Below are 25,926 nucleotides of genomic sequence, written 5' to 3' on the forward strand. Positions count from 1 at the left end.
AGTTCTGGATCCTTACTACTGCTTAATAGCTTCACTACCTACTGTGAAGTACAGCTTCCAAATTACTGCATAAAAACCCCTGCCAAGTTATTTCTACTGTATAAATGACATAAAAGCATCTGATGTTGATATTTAATTCTTACCATGATACCATCATTACTATCCAACAAGAATGTCTTCTAGTAAATAAATATTTGCTTATTACTCATTATCAGGACAGCTCTGTCTGCTTCTTTGCATTTTTATGTTAAATTCAGTAACAGATAATTCTGAAAGGATGGGACATTTTATAAATATATTTCACATCTCTCCACATTATCTTAAGACACTTCTCACTTGAATTTCAACTGGAATGTTTGCTATGTAATAGGTGAAAGGGCACAGTTCTTATAAGGACTTCCTTGTTAAACTGGCTGACTCTTGCTCTCTGAAAGCTTTAGCTTACCAATTTCTTCCTCCTGTAAAAAAACTATTGAGGTCCCTTCTGTACTGCTCCATATAGTCAGTCATTCTTCATTGCAGTGGTCCTTTAAATAGCTGTCCTGGTTTCGGCTGGGATAGAGTTAATTTCCTTCCCAGGAGCTGGTACAGTGCTGTGTTTTGGATTTAGGGTGAGAATAATGTTGATAACACACCGATGTTTTAGTTGTGGCTAAGTAGTGCTTACGCTAGTCAAGGACTCTTCAGCTTCCCATGCTCTACAGACTGAGCAGGCTGGAGGTGCACAAGAAGCTGGGAGGGGGCACAGCCAAACTGGCCAAAGGGACATTCCATACCATGTGACGTCATGCTCAGTACATAAACTGGGGGGAGTTGGCTGGGGGGGCCGCTGCTCAGGGACTGGCTGGGCATCGGTCAGCGGGTGGTGAGCAACTGCATTGTGCATCACTTGCTTTGTATATTTTTTTATTATTATTACTACTATTTTCTTTTATTTCAATTATTAAACTGTTTTTATTTCAACCCACAAGTTTTCTCACTTTTACTCTTCCGATTCTCTCCCCCATCCCACTGGGGAGTCAGGGGAGAGTGAGCAAGTGGCTGTGTGGTGCTCAGTTGCCAGCTGAGGTTAAACCACGACAATAGCTTTTCTGTCATAGAAGTTGCTCTAAACATGTTAACTTGGTATACTGAAATAAATGCATTCATTCACCTTAATTACAAAAACTGCTTCTTTTTATAAGTCTGTAAAATCTACTTGGGTGACCAGTACTCTAAGTTACAATCTTATTTTAGCACACAAATTTTTCCAACCAGTATTTTTTTCTGTTCGTTGTTAGGAGCAGTATTGTTCACTATATAACAGTAATTATATTTAATGTACATCCTTTTTCTCTTTTTGTATAATATTTTGAATAACTCAAAACTGACAAAAGAAATAAAACAGGCTAACAGCTGTAAAACTGTATAACCTGTGTTTCTTCACTAAAGATGACTTAAAACTAAGCTTCTAAACTTGAGCTTTTGGCACATGCTATTTCACACTGACTTTGCACTAGTAAATAAAATTATATCTAAGTATATACATACAATAAATATTCTAGAAGGTATAGTTGAAGTTTTATATTTAAAACCCTTTCTGTCATATTACATATGGAAATGCCAACTTGAGTTTTGTGTCAATCCAAGACTGTTTTTCTCTAAACATTTGCTTTGACTAAGTTCCAAATGTATGCACCAAGCCCAAGAGTTGGAGCCACACCTTTTTTGTAGCATCTAGCCCTATAAAACCTGGTTGAGGTCAAGAAACATTTTAATGAAATGTTTACTTCTAAACAGTGTCATTATCAGATTATTTTCAAGAATAGGTCCTACTCCTTGGACATGAGGAAAGATTTCTTTACTGAAAGAGTGGTGAAACATTGGACCAGGCTGCCCAGGGAAGTGGTGGAGTCCCCATCCCTGGAGGTATTTAAAAGATGTGTAGATGCGGCACTTAGGGACATGGTTTAGTGGGCATGGTGGTGTTGGGTCGACGGTTGGACTCAATGATCTTAGAGGTCTCTTCCAACCTTAATGATTCTATGATTCTACTCTGACAGTAGCTTGTACATGTAGACAATTAATTTGCTGAGGAGTAAGCTATATTCTTTTTCCCAGTTTGAATTATTTAAATAAGCTCAGTCACAGTTAGTATTTAAATGGCCAGTACTTGCTATATAAAAATATAAACATATAAATTAAAACACAATTTTTTTTGTGTTTTTGTGTTCTCATTTTTTTCTTGTAGTAATTGATTTTTTAGTGATTATTTACACAGTCAGAAAGAAATTATCACACCATTGATACAAAGTTCTGTCAAAGGATTTTCGGGGGGGAAACCCTTACAGCAATATCCAACACAGAACATCTGAGACACCTTTTTAAAGTCCTTCTGTTTAAAAAAGGCACAGGAATATACAGTAGGCAGTCTTGATGACTTCAGTGGCATGGCTAACATGCTTAAGAACAGATATTTTCATAGCATTTGTAGACCAGTACTTAAGAGATGCTTATTGTCAGGTGCTGAAGTTGTTGGGGCATTTGTTTTGTTTAAAGAATTAAAGTATTTTCTTCATATTTCTAATGAGACAAATGGAAGACAAGAAAATCCAACCTTCCTCCCCCCAGTCCCCATCAGAACATGGGAGAATAGTTCACAGGGGGGTGGCGTTCTAAGTCATGCAAATAAATCATTAATTAGTTACATAAATGGTTTTATAGAAGCATGCAAATGTTAATAGAGAAAAAGCTAGGTAATTCTTTAGCTTTCAAAAATGGCTTTGTATTTTATTCCTGATAATGGCCTGTACTGTTCAAACTGTACTTAAAGCTCTTTATTCTGCTGTCAAATCTATGTCCTGATTCTCAGTACACACTGACACAACTATAACAACTGGAGATATCGAACCTAGCTCTTCCTAGTCATACCACATGACTTCATAGGATATTCTCCATATCCCTACTTCTACAGAAGGACCTTTGGTCCTACTCCGATAGGGTAAACTGAAAGGTCTGTTTCAGAAGGGAAGCAGGAGTAAAGTGCAGGATAGGCTACATGACTGTGAATTCCTTGACTTTCTAGAGAGGATGAGCCAACAGTTTTGAGTATTTGACTTTCCTGTTTTAAATAATTATCAAGACAGTCTGAGTTTGTAAAAAGATACTTTTTGTTATTTAAAAAAAAAAAAAAAATCAAAACCCAACAAATTAAAGGAGTCTTGACCGAACTGCTCAACTGTACTTGCTCAATAAATCTGCATGATTGATCTCATTTTTCCTAATAATATACATAAAAATGCCAGCAAAGAGCAGGGAAAGGAAAAATGAAACTGATACTAGGACCCTACTGAAAATCCTATACAGTTAATGCACTTATGACAATGAGCAGATCTGGTGATGCAGACAGCACTGACTATTCTACACAGCCCAGACCTATTCTTGCAGGGAAAAAAAAAAAAAAAAAAAAAAGAGCTCCATAGGGTGCTACTAGCAGGGAGGCTACGTTCTAAATCAGGGAAACACATGGCTGGCATAACCATACACAGGTATATGCAGATCCATCCCCTAAAAGAATTTTGAGGGTTGGGGACATGGGTATTGGCATACCTAATATCTGTATCAGTCCCAAATACACAGCAAAAGATAAAATTAAGTAATACAAAATAAAATTTATGACAAATATCTAATTATCATGGGCTGGCTTTGTACCATAAATCAGTAGATGAAGATATCTAGGTCAGAACCCAACCTTTATGCATTTCAAGAGAGTTACTTCTAGTCTGGCTCCATGGGCTGAATATCCATTAGCTACTGGAGCATATCAGATACACACCTGGATATTGTCATCTGATATTATTTCATTTGTAATGATTTGAATTTCCATGTTCTGAGACTCCTCCCTAATGTGAGCCAAACTGCAGCAAATAGGAATAGCCAGATTTGCTTCAAAAGGCCACACAATACGAATAACACACTAGCGTAAGTGCATCTTTTAGATAACAAGTTGCTAAATAAGGCTATCTTTGACTCAAGTGCTTTTCTACAGTGGACATCATTGCTATGAGTAAGTACTCATCAGGTCAGAAGAAGCAATCAAGAGTACGATTGTTGCTTTAATTATCCCATTTATGAATCCCTATCATGAATACCTTTCAGCAGTATCTAAGAAATTCCCAGATGCCCCGCTGAATGCAGGACTAAGATGGTTCCTGGCATCTTCCCTTGGTAGGATGTAATGGGTTTTTGCTACAGTGCTTGGACAATGTCGGCACATGTACATGAACCACAGGGCCACACGCAGCTGGGAGTACCCCCTCTTTGTTACCTTAAAGGTGGTAGATCTCTCATGGAACCAAGTCTTCAAGTTTGCTTTTGAAGAATATTCTTATTTTGATTATTTTTCAGCATTTAAATTGCAAGAATTTCTAACATATGTGCATTCCTGCTATGCTACCTAGAAAATAAAAACCCTTGAGCTTTATTGGGAAAATCTGAACTACAACCTGTTACCCACTCCTGTGGGTGTCTACAACAATATATTAATAGAAAAGAAGCTTTAGCATTAGACAGTAGAAATGATTATGCTGAATGAATCTGTATTTCAAAACTGGGGAAAAATGCTTGAGTGGCTTAGGTGACTGATAATTTTTTCTATATTACTCAATTTCAAGAACAATGAAAAGATAAACCAAGAAAAAGGTCATGGAAAATCCGTGGGTGGAAAAGTGTGAAGAGTGCATATTCTGTTCTTTGAAGAAAAAATTGGTAGAAAAATATAAGTTATATACAGAATTATTTCCATGAGCACTTTTGGCTGATTCTCCTAAATGACAACAAAATTTACAGTTTTGACAGACCTTACTTTGCACAGCAGATATTTTGTGCTAGTGAACTTTCTGCCTTCAGAAGACTTTCTTTACTTCTTCCTTCCATTTTGCTTCTTTATGGGGAGTGGGGGAGACTCCAAGGCTGAGCCCTTTCTGGTTGCTTTCTGCCAAGGATCTAGCATTAGGAGGTTTCAATAACTGCAGTTTTGTTGACTAACCAGTTGTATTTGCAGGCACATGCTGGTTTGCTGTCCCACTTGTTCGGTTTGTATCCCTGTCTTTAGAAAAGGGCCTTCATTCTTTCTTTGTCATCCAAGGCAAAGCATACTTTGATATATTTTAGCTACTAGACCAAATCACTATGTGTAATCAAAGAAAATACCAGCAGTTTTGCAGTCACAGGGCCACTGGCATCCCTAACGGATGAGAGAAGTTCACGACACTACTACAAAGTGATTAAAGATTTTGCTGCAGACTACTGATAAGACAAATGTCACATACCAATTGCTTTATGATATAGACTTAAGCCATTTCAACATTTAAGCCTCTCAAATTCTTGCCTGAATTATATGTTAGTGAATAACACCACTTTTAGTTTTCAATGAGGAAAGTATTTTCACTTTTGACAAATGATCTCATATACCAATATGGTTGGGGGTTTTGTCCTGAAAAAATGGAGGATATCATCACAGCATCACACCTGGCTCAGTATCAAAATATTGTTGTGTTGGATGTTTTTCCTGAACTCTCAATTGATCAGATACAAATAAGAAACTGTAAAAATCCCAAACCTCCAGAACTGCTACAAAACATCAACAATAGTCTGTAGGCCTGCCTTTACAGTCCTTCATTACATTTATGTAACTAAGTTTTAGTTAAATGTTTATTAGTATTGTCTAGTAGAATGGGATATATCCCTATGAAAAAAATGATTTATTCCATTTCAACAGTCTCTTAAAAAAAGTAAACTGAGTCATCTTATCACTCTGTTGATTACAAATGGTGTCTACATGAGAATTTAGGGATCTAATTAATTAGTCACAGCTAAAAAAGGGTTAGATGAACCCTGCCTTTAATGACCTGCAGAGCAGAGTTTTACTTTCAAAATGAACAGCTGACTCCTTTACTTGCTACCTTACCACAAAATGAGAAAGTCGGACAACCTTCTTGTCAGTCCATGAAATATTGCTAATAATAACATTTCTTTGTCCAGAGCCTGTGCACTCTCATTCCCTTCAGTAAGGGTAGCCAGTGGTAATCAAGAAGGCAGTTCTACAACCATGCCACTGAATTACTCTCAAAAATACAGAGCTCTTTTTGCCACAGCAGTCCTAACACAAGTGAAGAAGTAGTTTCCCTCCCAGTCACACCAGTGACCGTTAGCCTGAATATTGTTCTAATCTTAATTGCTTTGCTCTTGATTGGTAGCAGTAAAAAAGAGAAAAGACTCAACACTTTTTACGGAACCGCTACTAACTAAAAAGGCACTGTTCCTATGTAGACACATTTCACAATTTTCATAAGTAACAGTTTGAGCTCTAAACCAAAACCAAATTAATATTGGTACATGGAATCTCAAAAGAAATAATAGCACGCACCGATATCCATGCTACAAAGATGAGGTAAACATTAACATTTTTATGAAAGTAGCAAGTGAAGACTATGAATGCTAAATATGGCTTCATATTAAGTTGACTGCTTTTTCACATTATTACCTGAGCAAGCCTAGCTGTTCATAGCAATTGCTTAGTTTGTTTAAACAGAGTAGTAGGTGGGGACCAGATCCACAGCTGCTGCAACAACCCAGCTGAACTCAGCGCAGCTGTGCCAGTTTACATGTGCTGGGCAGCCAATCCTTACACCTACAAAACTGTTTATGTTATTCAACATTAAAAATTATTGGTTACATTCTAAAATATCACTTGGATCATCATGGATTACCAGAGACCTTCAAAAATGGTATTGTTATAGCTCTGCCTTAGAATAAAGCACAGATTTAGTTTACGAGAGTTTCAATTCTAATTAATATTTACGTTCATTGATAATGCCCAGAAAATATTGATTTTTAACTGTTTAGGTTTTTGCCTCTATAGCCCAGCAATTATTTCAGCTGCTTCTGAATAAAAACAATAGTTTCCTAATATAATATAACCACATATGCAAACTATTGTAAATGCAGACTTCACGTTGCAAAGCTTGGCATATAAATATAACAATTGTGAGGTATATTTCCATGAATGAAATAGATGGAACAGGAAATATAGTTGAATCAGTATGTTACAACGAGCAATAAAAAATTAAAAGTTCATCAAGCAGCTCTCTAGCCAACACCAAAATTTCAGTTCTGCCTCACTAACACTGGGGGCTCTGCAGGAAAATTCAAAACATGTAAATCAGGTTTTAATCTATTACAGTAAAAACAAGCAACATAAACCACAGAAGAAATCAGGAATAACCCACCTTAGAGGCCAAACGCATAGAAACCAGGAGCCTTGGGCCAGAAGAGGCCAAACACATAGAAACCAGGAGCCTTGGGCCAGAAGAAAGCTTGCATATAACCTACCCTGCTCTTATATTTCCTGTAAATGTCTGCCATTAACACCTGGACCTTCAATTGTCCCAGCACAGCAGTTCTGGGAAAATTACACTGGTTTTGTCTGTGAATTTTCAGTAGGCATAAACCCAAACATAAATAATTTTAAAATGGAAGGAAAATGCAGAAGAGTTGTGTTAGTATCTTTTGGATAAGGACCTTAAAAGAGATGAGTGCAAAAGCTAAGCGTAAAATCATACCATTACAACATCACTTTGTTAATGATTGTCCCAGTGTATTCCTCATCTATATTTGCTATGCCTGACTACACTTGGATTTTTAGCACTAAGCAGGTCACACAAAAAACATTAAATTTGAAAATCTGAATATCACTTAAATATTTGCTCTGCTGTTTCTACAGCAAGTTTCAAACTCTAGAACGGGACAGTGCATGCAAAAGTGCTTTGACAGCGTACTGCAATTGAGCAAGTACATTTCCATGCAATAACATCAGGAGCCAGGAAGCATACGGTGTGTCCAACTGGAAGATAAAATCGTCTGAAGAGCCTCCTTGTCCCCTTCTCTAGGAAGTGGGGAAGGCAGTGGAGTAGGAGTAATGGGTGAATCAAACACTGTGTGCTTCTAAATGACAGTGGGAACCAGCACCTGACAAGCTAATCTGTGTGTTACTTGTGCTTTACAAACTTTTCTGTGGTTTCTAAACAGTATTTGCAAGAAAGCTTCAGATTAGTACTGCACTCCCTAAAATCTACAGGAATTTTGGCTAATTGAGCTTCACAGGTTGCAATGTCCTCATTCTACATAAAGGCACCAAGACAGGGAGAGAAATTAAATGTGTCTAAGGTCACCTAAGAAGTCAGCAGGGTATTTGGATTCCAAAGCAGCAAAGCAGCAAAGTTCAGCCTAGTGTGACACACTTAAGTTTAAGAATATTTATGACCCGTGGCATTAAGTGGATTCTTAAGTGTTTTGCTGAACAGTGATGGATTTAAACACGTTTTAAGCGTCTCTCTGCATTCAGGCTGAGGTATTCTGACTCTACATCTTTTAGTTCAATGGTGAACTGAATTTTTCCCTACTGATTTTTTTCTTGATTTTTTAAAATGTATTTTATTGTTTCTTATCTCTGTAAATATTTATTTTACTTCACTCACTTTCTTTTCATAGTCACTTATTTTCTTTATCGACAAATAATAAGTAACAAGGGCTTATTAATGCACTAAACGTATTGTTAGATAAATTTTTAAAAGGAAAAAAGTATCAACCTTCAGGAACTTTGAATAATCTAGAACTTCTGCTTACATAGATTTTTATCCTATCCAAATGTAGGAAAAATCATCATTATGGATCAATACTGTTCAGAAAATATGAAATTACAGGTTAGCTCATTGGTCCATAGGAATATGAACTGCCATTAAGTATATCAGACCACAAGTCATAATTCTAAAGTCTGAGTCCCAAACAAATCTTTCCTTCCAAATGCAAAGCAGGAAGGACAGTGAGCCACAAAATTATTTTCTTATTTCTGAAGGGTAACTGAATGACATCCACACTAGGATGACAAGAGTACACTCCTCTTTTTTTGTGGGGAGAGCTTCCTAGTTGTAGGTGTGCTGAATTTATACTAAAGGTGCTATGAAAGCTCCGGGAGGTTGTAGATTTCTAGTCAAGACTTCACCTCATCAGAAGCAGTGAGTTAGAGCATAGAAGATAAACACATATAGTGTTTATATTCCACTATAGATAAATCCAGCTGTTGCAGGAAAACCCTCCTGAAAAAGATCTCATCAATGATCACCACTGGATTTACCAGGCTCTTGTAATCCCCACAAGCTCCCGATTGTGACCTTTGGGTTTTTTGGTGGTTTTCATTAATTCCACAGTGGTTTTTTTAGAAAACACTTTATTATCTTATTCTTCCTTTCTGACATCAGACGAGAAATCCTATTATTATCTAGGAAAGAATCCTCCATTTCTGGCTTTACCGATTGAATTTCGTGGTGATGTTTGGCAACAGCGTGGCAAGGCATAATAAATTGTTGTCTGTGTGGATTAGAAAGTCCAAGAAACTTGTAAGTAATTGGGTTTTCTGTTTGAAATATAGTATTTGGAGACTTTAAAATTCAAGAGACAATCATCATCTCTAAGTTTCTAGGCATCAGCTATTTCACATCTTTATTCCATTTTTAATAGATAAAGGGTTCAAAGAAGTGCCACTTTCAATTTTCAGCACAGATCTAGAAAGAGCATTCGTATGTCTTTAATGGGTATTGCATCTCGGATTGACACTTTGAAAATAGTGCAACCTGTTTTCATGGAGATTCTCATTTGTATTTCTCTGGAAGTTCTCATTCTACTAATTTTTTGAAGAGGAAAGAGGCAATGGATAGAACCTTACTGTAAAATGAAAGAGGCATAGTAAGAGTGCACTTTTTTTATATATCATCACTTGCCTTTTATAAATACACTAGCTGACAATTATATGTCTTGTTTTCTTGACTTTGGCTCTAAATTAAAGGGAAAAAAAAAGTTAAGCAACTGAATTTCGTTATGTCTACCAAAGGGTCAATAGCTATTCTTCAATGTATTTATGAAACACATTAAATTAGAAATCAAATTGAAATCATATATTTAACAAAATATTTCCATTTAACCACACAAGCAGGACTTGTAAATAACAGAGTTCAAAGCTTTGGAGCAGATGGTCTTTCTGTTTTAATTCTTTATCTGATCTACAGTATGCCAGTAAATCTCTGAGTTCCATTTGCTTTATTCAAATCCCTTAGCTATTTAGGACACATTGTGTCAAAGCACTCCGCTGTGGAATTTCAGTTGTTCAATATATGCTCCTAAACTAAAAGAAAACATACGTATATTTTGTACACACAAAGAACAACATGATAAAAACCACAACACTGAAAAAAAAAATTCTGCCCTGGTGACTTATATAGATACTCTGTATATGTGTTATGCATATATATACAGAGAGAGGACGCAGGCACTTAAGGAATAGGCCAGATTTCAAAAGGTGTTTACTAGAAATTCAAAAGCAAAAATAGTTCTAACTACTTTAAAAATCTTTCTCTATGTCAATTTTAACCCATCATTTAATAAATTTATTTTATCAAAATAGGATTCAATTGGTTTAACTTCATTGCTACTAATCACTTGCGCTAACATCAAGGTTCAAAGCATTGCACATAGTAGCTGTGCCAAGTTTGTTTTGGCTGACTGTTTAGATTTAATAATATTGTTTTTAAAGGATTTAGCTCTACACTACCTTGTCATATGAATGACATAGCCTCTTTTTGAAAACTTTATGGAGTCATAAAGCTGGCTTGAAAAAAACTTTAGTCTTCTTGACGTCTTAATTTTCCAAATGTGACTGCAAAACCATGCAGTGAGATGCACATCACCTAATATTGGGTTACTTGGAGACATTAAGTTCAAACGCATCTTCCCTTTCTCATTTGAACAATTCATTCAAGAATGAAATCATATGACCCTAAGACTCACTGGTAGTATACACATTCCTACATATAGCTTGAGATTTTCAAAGATATCCTCTTAAGTTAGGTGCCTGAAACCCACAGATGGACCTATTTGATAAATGCATTACCCTTAGTGGTGTTTGGATTAAGTCAGTGGAATTTGGATGGGAAAGGGAAAAAGTAAGAGCTGCAAGACATGTATCTCCCACTTGGCACTTGTTCTTCGAAAGAGCATTCCTGTTGGTAACAACAAATTATATTTGTCCTTAAAAGACTAGATGTTTTCTTTTATAGTCACTTTTTTTTCCTTAGAAGACAGTTATCTTGTTACCACAATCCATCATAAAACAGCCTATTTGTTTGATTACATCCAAGTATTTTTAGCATTTACTATGGAATGACATGATAACTGTGATAACAGCCCTTGAAAAGAAAAAGGAAAATCTGGGTTACGTGTGAGCATTGATGGACAGGAATTTCAGCCATGGAGGAAAAATAGTTTTGTCCTACTTTCTGAGCAGATGAGAATTAGAGAGAGAATGAGCAACTTCCAATTTTAGGTCAATATTTTCACCCAGGGAGAACTCAGAAAAACATATCATCCTTTGGCACGGCGGCAATTCTGTCCATGGAGGCAAAGACCATCCTGTGTAACCCTTGACACTTTTTACTAAAATAAAAACAATTGCCATTGTTTATATACTAATTAAAATAAGTCAAGAAGAAAAAAATAGGATGCAAGGTTATGTCTCATTGGCTCTGAAACGACTTCAGCTGCCCACTTGCTCAGATGTTAGTGCACAGAGGTACATGAACCTCTGGCCATTCAATCATTCACTTTTCAGCCCATCCGTCTGTCTAGCTACCTATTACAGACACACACACACAGCATGTATGTGTGTGTACTTATAATTTCTTTGTTTGTGAGAAATGAAGGGGAAAATGAAATACTGGAGCTATGTTGAACATTTATTTATTTTTGCAAACATATATTATTCATCTAGAAAAAATAGTTTAAGGTCATTGTAGATAATATAATTAATTGCCTAGTGTCAGGGCAAGGAATCTCAGTGGTTTTACAGCCACACAATGTCCATGTACTTTAATAAAAATCCCTTGTGCTGTTTTTGTAAACTCAGCTGAGGACCTGAACTTACTTGTTGCTTAACCAAAACTATCTCATGCTTCAGTGCAAGAAGAAAACCATAGTAAATTATGTTAGCTAAGAGCAAATGAAGGTGGAAACATTGCATATTTAGAAAATACCTCTAGCCTCTAAGAGTGTGTCTGTGCTAGTGATTTGAAAAGTCACTACTTATAATTCCCTTGGGAAGTCAGTAGGTTTTTCTGTTCCCTACTTTTCTGTGCACTGCTAACAACCTTGAATCAAAATGAGATGAACTACATTGGAAACGTCAGGAAACTGCGCGAGAAGTCCATTGCAAGTCTTCAAAATAACCTGTGGCTATTTAATGCTGATCATAATGACTGGGTGAACTTGGCGCACTAGGGGAGTTTGACAAACAAAATTTCTATTTTCCTTGTGCTTAGGGAAATCACTGCAGCGTTTAGACTGTTGTAAGTCAGGCACTTATCCAAAATGACTGCCACCTTGGAAGTTATTGCCAGCCTTAGCTATGAATGTCATTGGTTTGTTGGGTCACATCAAATCCTTCTGTTACAAAGACAAACAAATCATGTATTTCGTGAGGATGTGTAGAATGTGCAATACTTGATTTAAAAATCTGGATAAAGCTTGCAACAGATAGTTTAACTGTAACATAGGATACCAATTCAGGTTATGTCTGACAAAATATATGGATTTTGACCTCCCTTGGAACAGCATCACAGGAGAGAACAGAAATTGGATTGGCGATGGTATTGAGGGGAAGAGGGAAAGTAGACAGTATTTGAAATCCAGTAGGTGCATGCAATACAAGGATTTTTTCCACCCCATGGATGCTGGTAGTGTTTTATAAGTAACAGATACTGCTGACTGAGGAGTTCATTTTATCTTTACACCAAACAGAGCTAGGACAGTTGACCATGCTGTGTTTGTGGCAGTTAGCAGTGTCCGACATTTTTGCAGAAGACTTGGAGCTGATGAGAGGTGCCTTGAGCTAAAGCCACGATAACCTGTGGTGGGCAGGTGAGCGGCTGCGTGACGCCCTCCCGGCATACCCGACACCTCTCCATACCTGATGCATCCAACTTCTCCGCAGAAGTATCAGCACCCGCCGAGCTCGCCCAGTTTGCTCACACCTGAGGAGAGGACGGTCGCTGGGGGGGGGGGCGGTAAATTGACGTTAACTTCAAGCAGAACTGTGCCCCTCGGTGACCACAGGTGGGCCAGGGCCGGGCCACCACGCATGTCCCGGGGGGGCAGCCGGGAGCGCCTCTCCCGCCGCGGGCACCGAGCCGGGTGCGGCCGCCGCGGGCTCCGGCGGGGCGCGGGGGCTGTCCCGGCTCTAGTTCCCTACGGGACACCGAGGGGGCCACGGGGGCCGGGTGGCAGTGCCGCCGCCAGGTCCCCGGCGGCCCCGTGGGAGCGTGGTGCAGCGGGGACAGAGGGGCTGGGAGCCCCCGAGCGCAGCCCTCGGCGGAGCCCTGGGGCCGCTCCGGGCAGACGTGGCACCTACCGATAAAAGGCGTGTGAGAGTGTGGGAGAGCCTCCAGGTCCCGGAGCCGATTTCCTACGGGTCTCGCCCAAAATGCGTGTTACCTGGGTTTAATTAAGATTGCACAGCATCTCTGTCCCCGGCTGGCTACATCCACAGGCTACCGCCTGGTCTCTATAGGTATGTACAGCCTATAGGCACACGCGCGTAGCGCTGCATCCTCTACATTTCTGGCTAGCCTTCATTCCTATTTATGTCGCGATTAAATATTTGATCAAAGGTTGAACGCTAACGCAGATCGGTTATATTTTTAATGTACGACCCTTAAAATAGACTGTTTTGTAAACTGCAAGTGTCTAAAGATTCTCGGTGCAGCTTCCCCCCAGCCGTGCAGCCTCCCCCCCAAATAATAATAATGCCGCAGATTGTAGAAGGATTTGAGTCTGCAGCCAGAGAGAAAGGGATTAGGGCGAGAGCACTGGAAGTTAAATTGTGCTGCATATAAAAAATGGGCGGATTGGTCTCTAGATGAGAGCTTGGTACCACCTTCCTTTCTAAAATAAAATCTCTCTGGCATGAAGTCACAGCCTATTTCACATCCGGTTTACCCTGGGACGTATTACTACTGTCTTGGTAAAGAGAAAGCTTTTGTTGTATAGCGGCGGTCGGAATATTGGGAAGAGAAATTTGGGTGCCAAAGGCGGAGGAGCGGAGCAGCGGCGGCGCCGGCGATGGCCGAGGCGGAGTGAGCGGCGGAGCCGGAGCCGCGCAGCCTCCGCGCCGCGCGGGCGGGAGGGCATCCCCGGCAGAGCCGGTCAGCGGCGCCGCGGACCCGTGCCCGAGGGGCTCCGGTAAGGGCGGCTGTTCGCTCGCTCGCTCGCACGCACACACACACCCGCGCACACGCACACACACGCACCCGCACCCCTCCGGGCGCTCCCGGCTGCGGGCACCGCGTCCAGGCGCGCAGGCGGCTCCTCTCCCCTCTCTCCGCAGGTACCGCCGGGTCGGTGTGATTTTTTCCTATTCCTCCAGCTTGAAAATCCGCAGCGATCGATGGGCATTTTAATTTATCTTATTTATTTATTTTTTTAGCGTCGACTGATTTCCACCGGTCGCTTGGAAAAGGTTTTTTGGTTTGGGGGCTTTTTTTTCTTTTCTTTTTTTTTTTTTTTTTTTTTTTTTTTTCCGAGGGAGGCGGTGGGAGGGGTGGCTTTCTCCGGGTGAGGGGGAAATACAAAGTTGAAATGCCGGGAGGAAAACAAGTCTCGATTTGCGCCTCAGAGATGGGCAAATCTCTCACCGGGGGTTAAAAATGCATCAAAATGCCCCCTTCCCCACCTTTTTTTTTCCAGTGGGAGCTGCTGAAATTCTCCCAGAAGCGTGGCTCTTTCTCCCATTTTGAATGGGAAAACCAGAGGTGGTTTCACAGGCGGTGCGGGCTGGGGGAGGCCAGGGTCTGGGGGATGCTGGTGTTTAATGCTCCTTGAAAGTCTTTGTTAACATTTGCTTTTTCCAGCTGCAAGAAACTTTCCTTCTCCAGGATTTATAGTGCCTGTATGGGTTTATTGAAGCGGGGGGTTGTGTTAGGAGGGGGGGCGGGCGTGGAGCTCAACAGATCAAGATAGTTCAGAATAATTTCACTTTCCGTTCTTTATCCCGAGGAGCCTCTTGCAAAGGCAGAAGTTGGCAGAACCGGGAGAAGGCGATTTTTGAAGCCACAGATGTTGCCTTTCCCTTTGTAAGGGGGCTGATCACAGGGCAAGTTAAGATGCAGTCTAGTCCCTGAAGATCTTTATCCATGCTTTCCTGCCACATCCAGCTCCTTCCTATCCCGTTAGATTAGCTCAGCCCCACTCAATGCTTATCTGCCGATCATTTGCCTATAAACGCATTAATTATATCTCATTGCTTACATACCGCTTTGTAATGATATTTTATTGATTTAAATTGTCCCTGAGAGTGTGCAGTGAATCGGGGTAGCTTTATTTAAAGGTACAACAACATTTCCATGTACAGTGCTTCATTTTCTCAGGCATTTAAAAAAATTACAATTCACTATTGGGAGAAAATACGGGCTACATATTTTGTTGCCCTTATTTAATGTAATGAATACTAAAAATCGACTGGATTCCTGCACACAGTATATAGATACGTAAAGGGACCTGCAGCATCTCCTGGGCAATCAGTGAAATCTGGAACACCGATTCCACAAATATCAGCTAACTTTGTATTTTATGGTTTATTAGAAAGCGAAAGAAACCTTCTGAGTTGTGTTACTTTTTACTCAAAGGTAAACTGAGAGTAACTCAGTGAAGTCTGGAGAGAGGACAGGAGACATTTGGAGAGGAGAAGGCTGCTAATGCAGAAACATTTCCTAGCAGCAATCAGAAACTGGTAGAGATTTAGGACATGGTGTGTGGGTTGTCAGCACATGGTTTGATTAGGAATTGTTCCCTTTAGCCCAACATAAATATTAGTGTGCATATGTAGCAGCAGATCACAGAGTCAGAAGCTGATCATTTTACTCCTTCTCTGATGCTAATATTTCAGGGAAGAGGAGAATAGTAATATCTGTAGAAGAAAGTTGCTTCCATCACATCAAAGCAAAGCAGTGGCTGCGAGGGAAGCACCGCTCCTCTCAGTCACCCTACCGCACACTGACACCTTCCAAGAGGTTTGGAAGGACTCGGGCTGGTTCAAGTCAAACAAAACCAATTACACTTGGTTATGTGGAACTGTAAGGGAGGCGCCTTGTCACATTATGAACACAGGAGGAAACCGAGTAAGAATTGCCACAGAGTTTGGGGACAGCAGCTTTAACTCATAGTTGTTTTTGTTAAAGTTCAAGAATAATGCAAACAAGAATACACCCTTACCATGAAATAAATCGCACCCTAAGCCTCTCTGTCTAAAAGTAGAAGGTAAACAGGAGAACAGCCAAGGCCGTGCTCCCTTATTGCGAATGACATGAGCTATAGTATTGGGAGGTCATTGCCTGACATCAAATTATTCTGCAAAAGTTTTCAAAATGAGACATCTTTTTCTACAGTACCTGTTTTAATGTAGGGGATGTTGATGATTATTTTCCTTCTAGTTTCAGAGCCCACCATGAAGAGACTCCTGGTGCTTTGTGATTGTCTCTGGGCCTGGAGCCTCCTTCTGAATGCATTGACTGAAAGAAGGTGGGGAGATATTTTTTAATGCACCAAAATATTTTAGGAACCTTTAATTTAATATAGCAGCATAAGACAAATACCGCATGGGCTGCACTACTACTAAGTGTATTGAGGGAAGTTAATCCCTGTTCAAATCCCAGCTAAATCTAAGGGAAGACTGAAAGAAAACTACAATTTGTTTGCATAACATCTTTTTTTTCAGTATTGCGAAGAAAAAAAAGCAAAAGCTTTCTGAAGCAAATTGAAACTAAACTACCTCAAACACCTGTGCAATCCTTTCTACTCTTATATAATGACTGCTCAGGAATACAAGCTTCTTTAGAGGAAAACAAAAGTGTAATTAAGGTTTTTTTAATCTCATTTAAGTGCTATTTAGTAACTTTCTTGTCCCTGCAAGCAGAGGCAAAACTTTCACTTCTTGGTTGGTCAGGATTGTGTCCTAACTTAGTAGATGTTTTTGCAAATCCGAAGTAGACCTTCCTGGTGAAGGGAGACTCCTTGGATGAAGAATTTGAAAGAATTTGAAACCCCTTAACAGTTTGTGTTTGAAAGACCATGCTGCACTGAATGTTTATGGAATATATGTTGAAATCATAATCTAAAAATAGTATTAGTATTAAGAACAATTTGTAATCATACAACACCTCATCTAAAAATTAGTAGGTTAAGTAAAGACTATAAGGCAGTTTGGAGCATACTTGGAAGTACTCTCTGCAATTCAAAATTCAGTAAAGGTGTTTAAGAAGACTCACAGATATATTTCTGTATTTTAAAAATATTAATGTCCTGTCAATAATGCTGCCTAATGACCAAAAAGCAGTAGAAATTTTGTATTGTCAATAGTGATCCCTAAAAGATATATTTGTGCCTTGATCTCCATAGTGTCTTCTTATGCATTTGCAGCTCTAGATAAACCTATCTTCTGGCTACCTTGAAGATTTTAAATAGAGTGGAGTGGGCAAAGGGGTAAAGGTTCATCTGCACCAGTGTTTCCTCTAAAAAAAAAAAAGAATAAAAGCGGGTGATTCATGTTACAATTGCTGTATTGAATAAACATGATATTTTAGAAGAAATACCTTTATTTTGATAATATATTAAGAAAGGTGAGATTTGAAGTATTCATGAAGTACTTCGTCTGGCCTAGCTAGAGAATTTTGTGAAAACTTGTTTATTATATAGATAAGTGTACATACATATGTGTACATATATTCATTATATCTATAATGTATGCATGTGCATTCTTAAAGTGAGAATTAAAATGCATTGGACTAGTGTTTAAAAATTATATGGTGTGTCACTATTATAATGACCTGTAGATGGAGTTAGTGCATAGTTTTTTATTATACTGTGGTTTAATATGAAAATACAATTGCATACAGTCACTTTTACCTCAAAATGTACACACCTTACATGAAATATATCTGCCTCTAAAGCCATTTTGTAATAGTAACTTCCCTTGCCTTTTCTTCTGGAGTGCTGTTAATCCTTTATGATAAAAAACAATGAATTAGATAAAGCGTCTGTGATACAGAAAGACACAGTCTTTCCATATCATTCTTCTTGTCATAAAAAAACAGCATTAGGACTATTTTAATATGTGTATTTTGAATGAAAAATCACAATCCCTCTGGAGTTACAGTATACTTGATATGTACACAAATGTTCACATTCTTCCTGTTGTGACCATATGTCAGCTAAAACCAGCCCTAACGGTGCTTGTTACCTCTGATAAAATGGTGGGAAGAACAGGTAAGGGTACTGACAAATGCGACACCCAGAATGGAAGCGGAGTATTGTATTGCATCCTTTCCGACTGCACTGCCACTAGTCCATCTTTCTGACGCCTCTTCTGCAAACATACTCATTTATTTACCACTAACATTTCTGAAGTGTTTTTATATCCTTCTGCCACCTTAATCCTGACGACCTTCTGCTATCCTTGAGATATGTATGTACAGCAGCTTGTTTACTGACAATGAGCGTTAATATAAAATTTAGTCCAGTGAAAAGTCCTGTGTTGCAATTCCACATAAGGTGTACGAGGAATGATCCTTTGAAAGATAATGCTCACTGGAGACAGCAGGAGAACTTGTTATTTGGTAACATAGAGGAAGCATAAAAGAAAAAAATATTAACATCTGTGACTTAAAATGCAACTGTAGCTATGAAAAATAAATATAAATCAACGTATTTTTTTATTAAGTGAAATTATATGATATGTCTAGAAGATATTCGTAGTATTTTTTAAAACTGTTAGAGATTTTGTCTTCTTCATTAGAAACAGTGATTTATATGCATTAAAAAACACTGAAAATTGTTCTCTACAAAGTCACATCCTATTGAAATAAAACAAAAGTTAGCAAAACTTCTATGAGTGTCAGTTCTGAAACTCGTTTAAATTTGTAGTGTTACTTATTCAAACCTGTACTGCAAAATAACTTGGAAGCATTTCCAGAGTACCTATATTCAGGGTATCTTTCCTCCTTCTCTTTGTATTTGATACAAGTGGAATATACATGTGGGATACACGAAGGATATTTGACTGAGGCAGCTTACAGAAAATAATTTCATAGGTATTTTAATAGAACCAGATCATTCCATGTAACAGTATATTCCTCATAAGATGGTCTTTGCTGGTTAGAGCAGGAACAACTGGCAGAAGACTGAGACCCGCTTATCGCTGTAGCAGTATGGATAACAGGCTGCCCAATGGAAGAAACACTTTTGTGACTAGACCTGATCCTAACAAAAGTTTTTGGCCCTGCACTGTTTATCTAGTTCAGTAGCAATGTGTGTGACAAAATGATGTTTAGGAAAGCAGTGTTTTTGCTTTTAGTCATGATGACTACACATGTTTATAATGGAAATCTTCCCAGCAATGAATTAAGAAACGATACTGGGTTTGGCTTTAAGACAACTGTAATCTATGATTGAGGGAATCATGTATGACAGGGTATTTGGTAAAGGTTTCAGATTTAAGGAAAAGGTTGACTCTGATGTCTTCTACAGCAGACAGAAACCACTAAGCCCAAAAATTTGATTCTGATTTGTACTGATGGAAGTAAGATTTTGGTAGCTGAGTGCAAAGAGCTTAATTTTATCCTTGTTCTAGCAAAATTTCAGGACCTTTGGCTAAGTTACAGATATACATTAGGGATCTGTAAGCACAGCTTTATAGATATGAGAGATTTCCATATCAACAGATGGTCTCGTTACACATTTGTAAGGAAAAGTTGGAGGTATTCCTCCAAATCTAATTGTTAAAGGAAAATGGGAAATAAAATAAAGCAAAATTATATAGTGACCTATGAAAATGCACACTCACTTGATTTACTTCTATATTCAAAAAGACAACATCTCTGTATTTTTTGTTTTATCTTTATTTTAGCATTTATTTTCAGTACTTAAGTGTCAGTTTTCTAAATTATTGTATCTTTCTTTGTATGTAAACCCTTTATAACTATTATGAATTAAACACATTATCTTTTGCTGACAAATAAGCCTTTTACTGAGGAACACATATTAGAATATTATAACCATTAATGAATAATGAGATCAACATAAAGAAACCAACATTCTATTTGCTCACCGTTTATAGAGAGGCACTGGTTTTCTATGATTTTACAAAAAATGTACAATTTAAGAAGAAAAGGTTTACATGAAAGAACCCTATAAAGCAGTACAATCTTGTTTTATGCGAGAGATTTTCTGACCATAAACCAGTATAAGGAAGATTAAACAGATTTTGGAATTACTGTTTTTCAGTGTTAACTGTTCTGTATTTCAGCTATGGACAAACCTCATCACAAGATGAACTTAAAGACAACACCACAGTATTTACCAGAATATTGGATCGTCTGCTGGATGGTTACGATAACCGTTTGAGACCAGGATTGGGAGGTGTGTTGTATTATAATTTTCAAGGTTACATGTTAGATAAAAATAAGTTAAAGCAATATTATTTTTCCATTATATACTTGTTTTAATTCTGTTTATATATACACATAAAATAATGCTGATATGTAATATCCATTTTTTTCAAAAATGCCATGCCTTCTCTTTTTCACATTCTCGGTTTTCTCACACTTATACCCAAAAGAAGAAGAAAATGGTTCACAATTCAAGAAGACCTCTGAATCCACATTAAAACTTTAAATGTATGAAGAGTAAAAGATAATAAAATATGACCTGTGACCTGACAAATGACAAGTTTATGAATCAGTCCTAAACAGCACATCTATCTATGACTATCTTCATAAGAGGATTTGGTTTTAAAAGTGAAAGCATCACTCAACCTTAGTCATAAAAGTCTCAGAGAAGTTTATAAGATTTTTTTTTCCTACTTAGGTATGTCAGGATTTGTTTCTGTAACATTTTGTCTTCACAGCTTGGTAAAAATGTCTTTCTTCTTCTGCTCTTGGTGCTGAATCCATAAAAAGGTATAAAACCACATAGCAATTACAACTTTATAAAAATGTTACAAAGCCTAGTCTTTATCAGCATCCCTACGTTCACTCTTTGATTTGTTCTACTGTGACACGACCCCAAAATTGGGTCTTAAAAGCTCGTTGCTTACAAACATGAAAGTTCTAAACATACAAGCACAAATCGGTTCTCTCCAGTGCATGGAAAGGTTGGGTTTACTTCTTCCAGATGTCTTTTTTTTTTTTTCTTTTGGACTCTTCAGGTAAAATAAAACAAAGCTACCGAACCCACAAAGTATAGTTCAACCTGTTTTCATATAATAGCTCTCAGAGGAACTGCCTGATAAGAAGAACAGGGTATTACATTAAGAATTCTTATACATCTCCTGCGGATGAAATGGAAAGTAATTAAGAGTAAGCTTATTCTGTGGTTTGAGGCTACCATCTTGCAACAGTTCTTGAATTGTGAGCCAACTTCTTCAATGGTTTGACTTCACTGACTTCAAGGCATGGCTAAAGATAAAATTCTGTTTATAAAGTATTAATTAACACATTTAAAAATGGGTTGGTCTGTAAATTTCTGTGTGCAGCTTCAGATAATACACAACAAAATAGGAATCACTTTTTACTTTTATCTACCAGCAGTTTTGCCTGCTTACTTGTAAACCCTTGGACTAGTGTAGAAATAAATGCTTCTTAATCTTTGATTAATGCAACTGTACAATTAAGTCAGCTACTATATCACAGTAAATAAACATAGCAGAGAAGGCAATAAATAAATGAAACTCTGTAAACTGTGTAGAGTCTGGTACCTGTCTACAAGAAAAATCTGAGCACATGATGATTTTTTATATGAGTTTTGTAGCTATTATGATCTGTTTAACAGTTACTAAAAGAGCAAACAAAGGGAGACGCAAGGAAAGGATTTTCTCTCATTCTCTGGATTGCAATGTAGAGAACTAAGCACATCAGTATAGCATCTTATGTCTGTGTGTTTATATATGTTTCTGAAGCCAGACTTCAAGGGTGTACTGGGAGAACAGGTCTGCGTACCTCATGAAAGGATCATCCAGTCCAGTTAAAATTTACTCCTGACAGAAAGAGTGTTTAATGTAACTGCTTCTGTAGGAAGAAATGAGTCTCTTCACAAATTTTAATAACTATTTGCATCACTATCAGTTAAAAGCAAAAATGAGTGGAGCACGGGAAATATGGGGTGGAGGGAAGGCAGGACTGGAGTAGTTTCTCTAACCAAGGGTTAGAGAAGTTTAAATAATCTTTGCACCCCTCCTGTTTGTGTTGCCTGTTCCTGCCTGTAGCCAAGAACCTTGAATATCACAATTTTCCTGCTGCTCAGTACAGTATAGTTTCACGGTGTCAGTTCAGCAGAGTAAATTTAATTTATCTGTTATGTTTGTCAGCTTTGAATACTAGGACTAAAAGTACCAGGACTTTTAATAAATCCCACATCTAATGAAATTGTGGGCAGTAAATTAATGTTTAAAATCAAATGTAGTAAGAAGTAGCTTTACTCTTTTGACTGTTGAATAATACTTTATTCAAAAGACATAAATGATAGATTTCAAAAACTAGGGACAAACATCTACCCCAATGTTTTCAATTCTGGTACCAATTTATAATAAAGGGTTTGCTCAGGAGTTTTGAAATTCACCTTTGCAAAACCTTCTTGCTGAGATATCTAAATATCTTAAGGTTAAGAACCTCAAGATGACTCAGTTTTGACACATTTTATTTAAACGCTTTGTATAATGGGGAAAAGTATTCGGAAGTATTCCATACGTAAAAATATCCAGTGAGAAATCTAAATCAATATATCAAATATAGCACAGTTTTTGGAGTTGGAAATTCAATAGCCTTCCATTATAGCATGACCTGTTGCTGGAAATTTTAAAATGTATATGGAAGAGCAGTGGTTTCACTCTTCTTCCCAACATCAGTGATGGCTTCTTATTAAATATTTCAATCAGAACGTGATTTTTATCTACTCTAAAGAGAAAGTTAAGAAAGCTACCAATATAACTGCATTTTTAGATATACAGAATTAGGTCTAAAACTCATTCATTCCATATTAGCTGTAATGTAGCTATCCGAGAATTCAAGAGACCAGAGACCCTCATACATATATGTTACGTTGATAAATATGATGCTGTTAGGCACAATGTAAATCTGTGTACCACTGGTTACACTATAGCACTCTTCCAGTTATCCAAAATTGTCTGTCCTGTTCTTTCTATGCCTTCTGAGAAACAGTAAATGAAGTAAAACATTGTGTGGTACAGTTACGTTCTTCTACAGAAAGGGGCATATTGCAGAAAACTCTCTGCTTATCCCTGTACGACCTCTCCTTCTGTAGTGCAGTTTTTCAAATATATACACCTCAGAAAAGAGAATTCTGTGCATGAACAGAAACAGATACATTGTTGGAGTTATACTATATATTAATTGGAAAGCCAGGTTAAAAGATGGAGCATTAAGATAATGAAAAATTTAGAGCTGCTGAATTTTGAGTCACTCTTTCAGCATGCATGGAATCAGTGCTAGATTAATATTAAATCTTCCCTTTCCTTTTTTTAGATCTTCTTTTGAGGTATCACTTCAAAAGGAAAACTAAAACACACATATGCTCTATAAAGAGTATGGGAATTAAAATTATTATTAATCAGATAACCCAGTAAGGCCATATCTGAAATTAAGTGAGCAGCTCTAAGCATTTTGCCATTAAACAAAGAAGAAATTATTTCTCATTAACAAGAATATAAAAAAAATGGAGTAGGTAACCCACAGGGAAAAACTATAGTGATTGAATATGCTCAGTATTTAAAAAATGGCATTGTGGCTAAAATAAATCTGATTTTTCTTTAAAAGAAACACACACAGCACTATGTTATGCAGTGGCACATTTGCACCTCCTATCAATAATTATTAATGTAAATTATGTTATTTAGATGTTTGCCTCCTTCATATATAGGCATAGTCACTTAGTCAGACATTGTTAGGAAATAGCATCTGTTGTACCCATCCATAAACATGGACAAATAACTACATTTACAGTTATTTATGCCTGGAAAATAGAACTTTCAAAATGAACGTAAAAACATTCCGAATCACACTAGAGGATACCTATTAACTGTATGAGAGGATAATAATTTACAAAAAGCAAGGAGGAGGAATTGCAGAGAGTAACATATTGAAGCTGAAAAAAGAGGAAATTATGTTAGACATTAAGGGAAAAAAAAACAGTAAGGTCATTTAGGTAATAGCATAATTTTCTGTGGGAACTATCTGGATCCTAGAACTACAACTGATCAAAAAGAGGCTAAATAATAAAGATGCTGTTCTCTTTTGAAATACACAATCCTGAACAAAATAAAGGATCAGATAGTGGTGGGAAGGAGTCAAATAAGGAGGAAAATTCACCTCAATGTTTGGTGACCTCTCATGGTAAACCACTATATCTAGAGCGGGAGTTTAAAAGAATTGAAAAGCAACAAAAAATGATGGAAAAATAAGTTCCTCAGATAAATGGATATGCCATTGCCTTTTGTTCTGGGTTGTCTTTATGTGGGGAATAGAGATGAGCCCCAGGATGTCACCACGGCAGATTTGGAGTGCCACAGTGGAGAGAGGGTGGGCTTGCACAGGGCAGGTTGGTTGTACCTGGTGCTGAGATTTATTAACATGAAGTCAGGTGCAGCTACAGATTTTCTAAGACTTTGCAGTGCACACATCCCCTCTCTAAAACTAAAGGATATTGTGTGGTCTGTGACCTTTTAACTTAGAATAATTGTAAATGTGGTTTATTCTTTTGAGGGTAGAAAGATTGTTTAATACAGAACTAAGAAGAACAAAAGTGGGTTTGATTAGGCAGACCAGAATCTTCCTAAATGAAATTTGCTTTTATAGGTGGGTCGAATGCCCATTAGATCATCCCAAGTAGATTATCAATGTTACTTCAGTATTGAACAGAATTATACTTGTTGTATGCTATCGGTAAAAGCTATTTGTTGAGCTCTCCTGTGTGATGTTTATCAAAATTGAGTGTGACTGTCCTTAAGTAGAATGTTGGTCCATCTCAGGCAATTCATTACTTCCACAGAGTGCTTATATTTAAAGCGATGGAAAACAAACCTGACAGTATTATGTTAATTAGGTTTCAAAATTCAGTTTTATGAGAACATTAACTATCAATATATGATAAACTTACCTTTTGATGATTGAGGTCCCAATGGAAATTGTTGGATTTGAACTCACATCTGAGCTAACTTAAAGTTTAGGGAAAATATGGGTTTGGTCTGTATGTGTAATAAAAATGTAGTTAAACCTAAATGTTTCTACTCTAAACGAAAAGAGAGTCCTATACTGGACCTCTACACATAATTCTGTAAGTGAAGAAGGACTAGATGCTATACTTAACTCTGTAAAAACTGAAAGGTCTGATTTTGGTCTTTTTTACACTCTGTAGGCACCACATTGATGTAAAGACAACTGTAAAAAGCCATAGAAAACCCTAGGAAAATTGATTTAATACAACAGTAGGGAGGTAGGGAGGATATGAGCAGCTTTGAGCTGCTAATTGGCGTGGGTAGAGCTGTCATGACACTGCGCCGCTCTTGGTAAATCCTTCATAGCAGCACAGACTGTAGCTGGGTAATCACAGGACAGCTCACTGTTCTCCCTTTTGGTCTCTACTTTTACAAAAGCAGCAGCACAAAATTCTTATGAGTGTATTTGTTGTGGTTCCTCAATCAAAATACTTCATAGGATGCAGCCAGGGTGATTAGTCTACATGACTTTTTTTAGTAATAGTAGTGTACGCTATACAGACATCTAA

At 37.7% G+C, this 25,926-nt stretch overlaps 1 protein-coding gene across 4 annotated transcripts in view; it reads left to right on the top strand.

Moving 5' to 3' along the window:
• The first annotated feature begins 13,599 nt into the window (after positions 1–13,599).
• GABRA1 (gamma-aminobutyric acid type A receptor subunit alpha1) overlaps positions 13,600–25,926 on the top strand; it is a 43,954-nt gene continuing 31,627 nt past the window's right edge. Inside the window, exons 1-3 of one of the 4 annotated variants that reach the window (XM_076350383.1) lie at positions 13,600–13,651; positions 16,569–16,656; positions 20,438–20,550. In XM_076350383.1, the coding sequence (XP_076206498.1) occupies positions 16,583–16,656; positions 20,438–20,550 (187 nt within the window). In that variant the 5' untranslated portion in view covers positions 13,600–13,651; positions 16,569–16,582. Of the gene's footprint in view, positions 13,652–14,125; positions 14,323–14,389; positions 14,478–16,568; positions 16,657–20,437; positions 20,551–25,926 lie in introns of those variants that run through there. The other 3 variants (XM_076350380.1, XM_076350381.1, XM_076350382.1) reach the window with 3 other exon arrangements.

Source organism: Aptenodytes patagonicus, chromosome 12 (genome assembly GCF_965638725.1).
Source record: "Aptenodytes patagonicus chromosome 12, bAptPat1.pri.cur, whole genome shotgun sequence".
NCBI classification, from domain to species: Eukaryota; Metazoa; Chordata; class Aves; order Sphenisciformes; family Spheniscidae; genus Aptenodytes; species Aptenodytes patagonicus.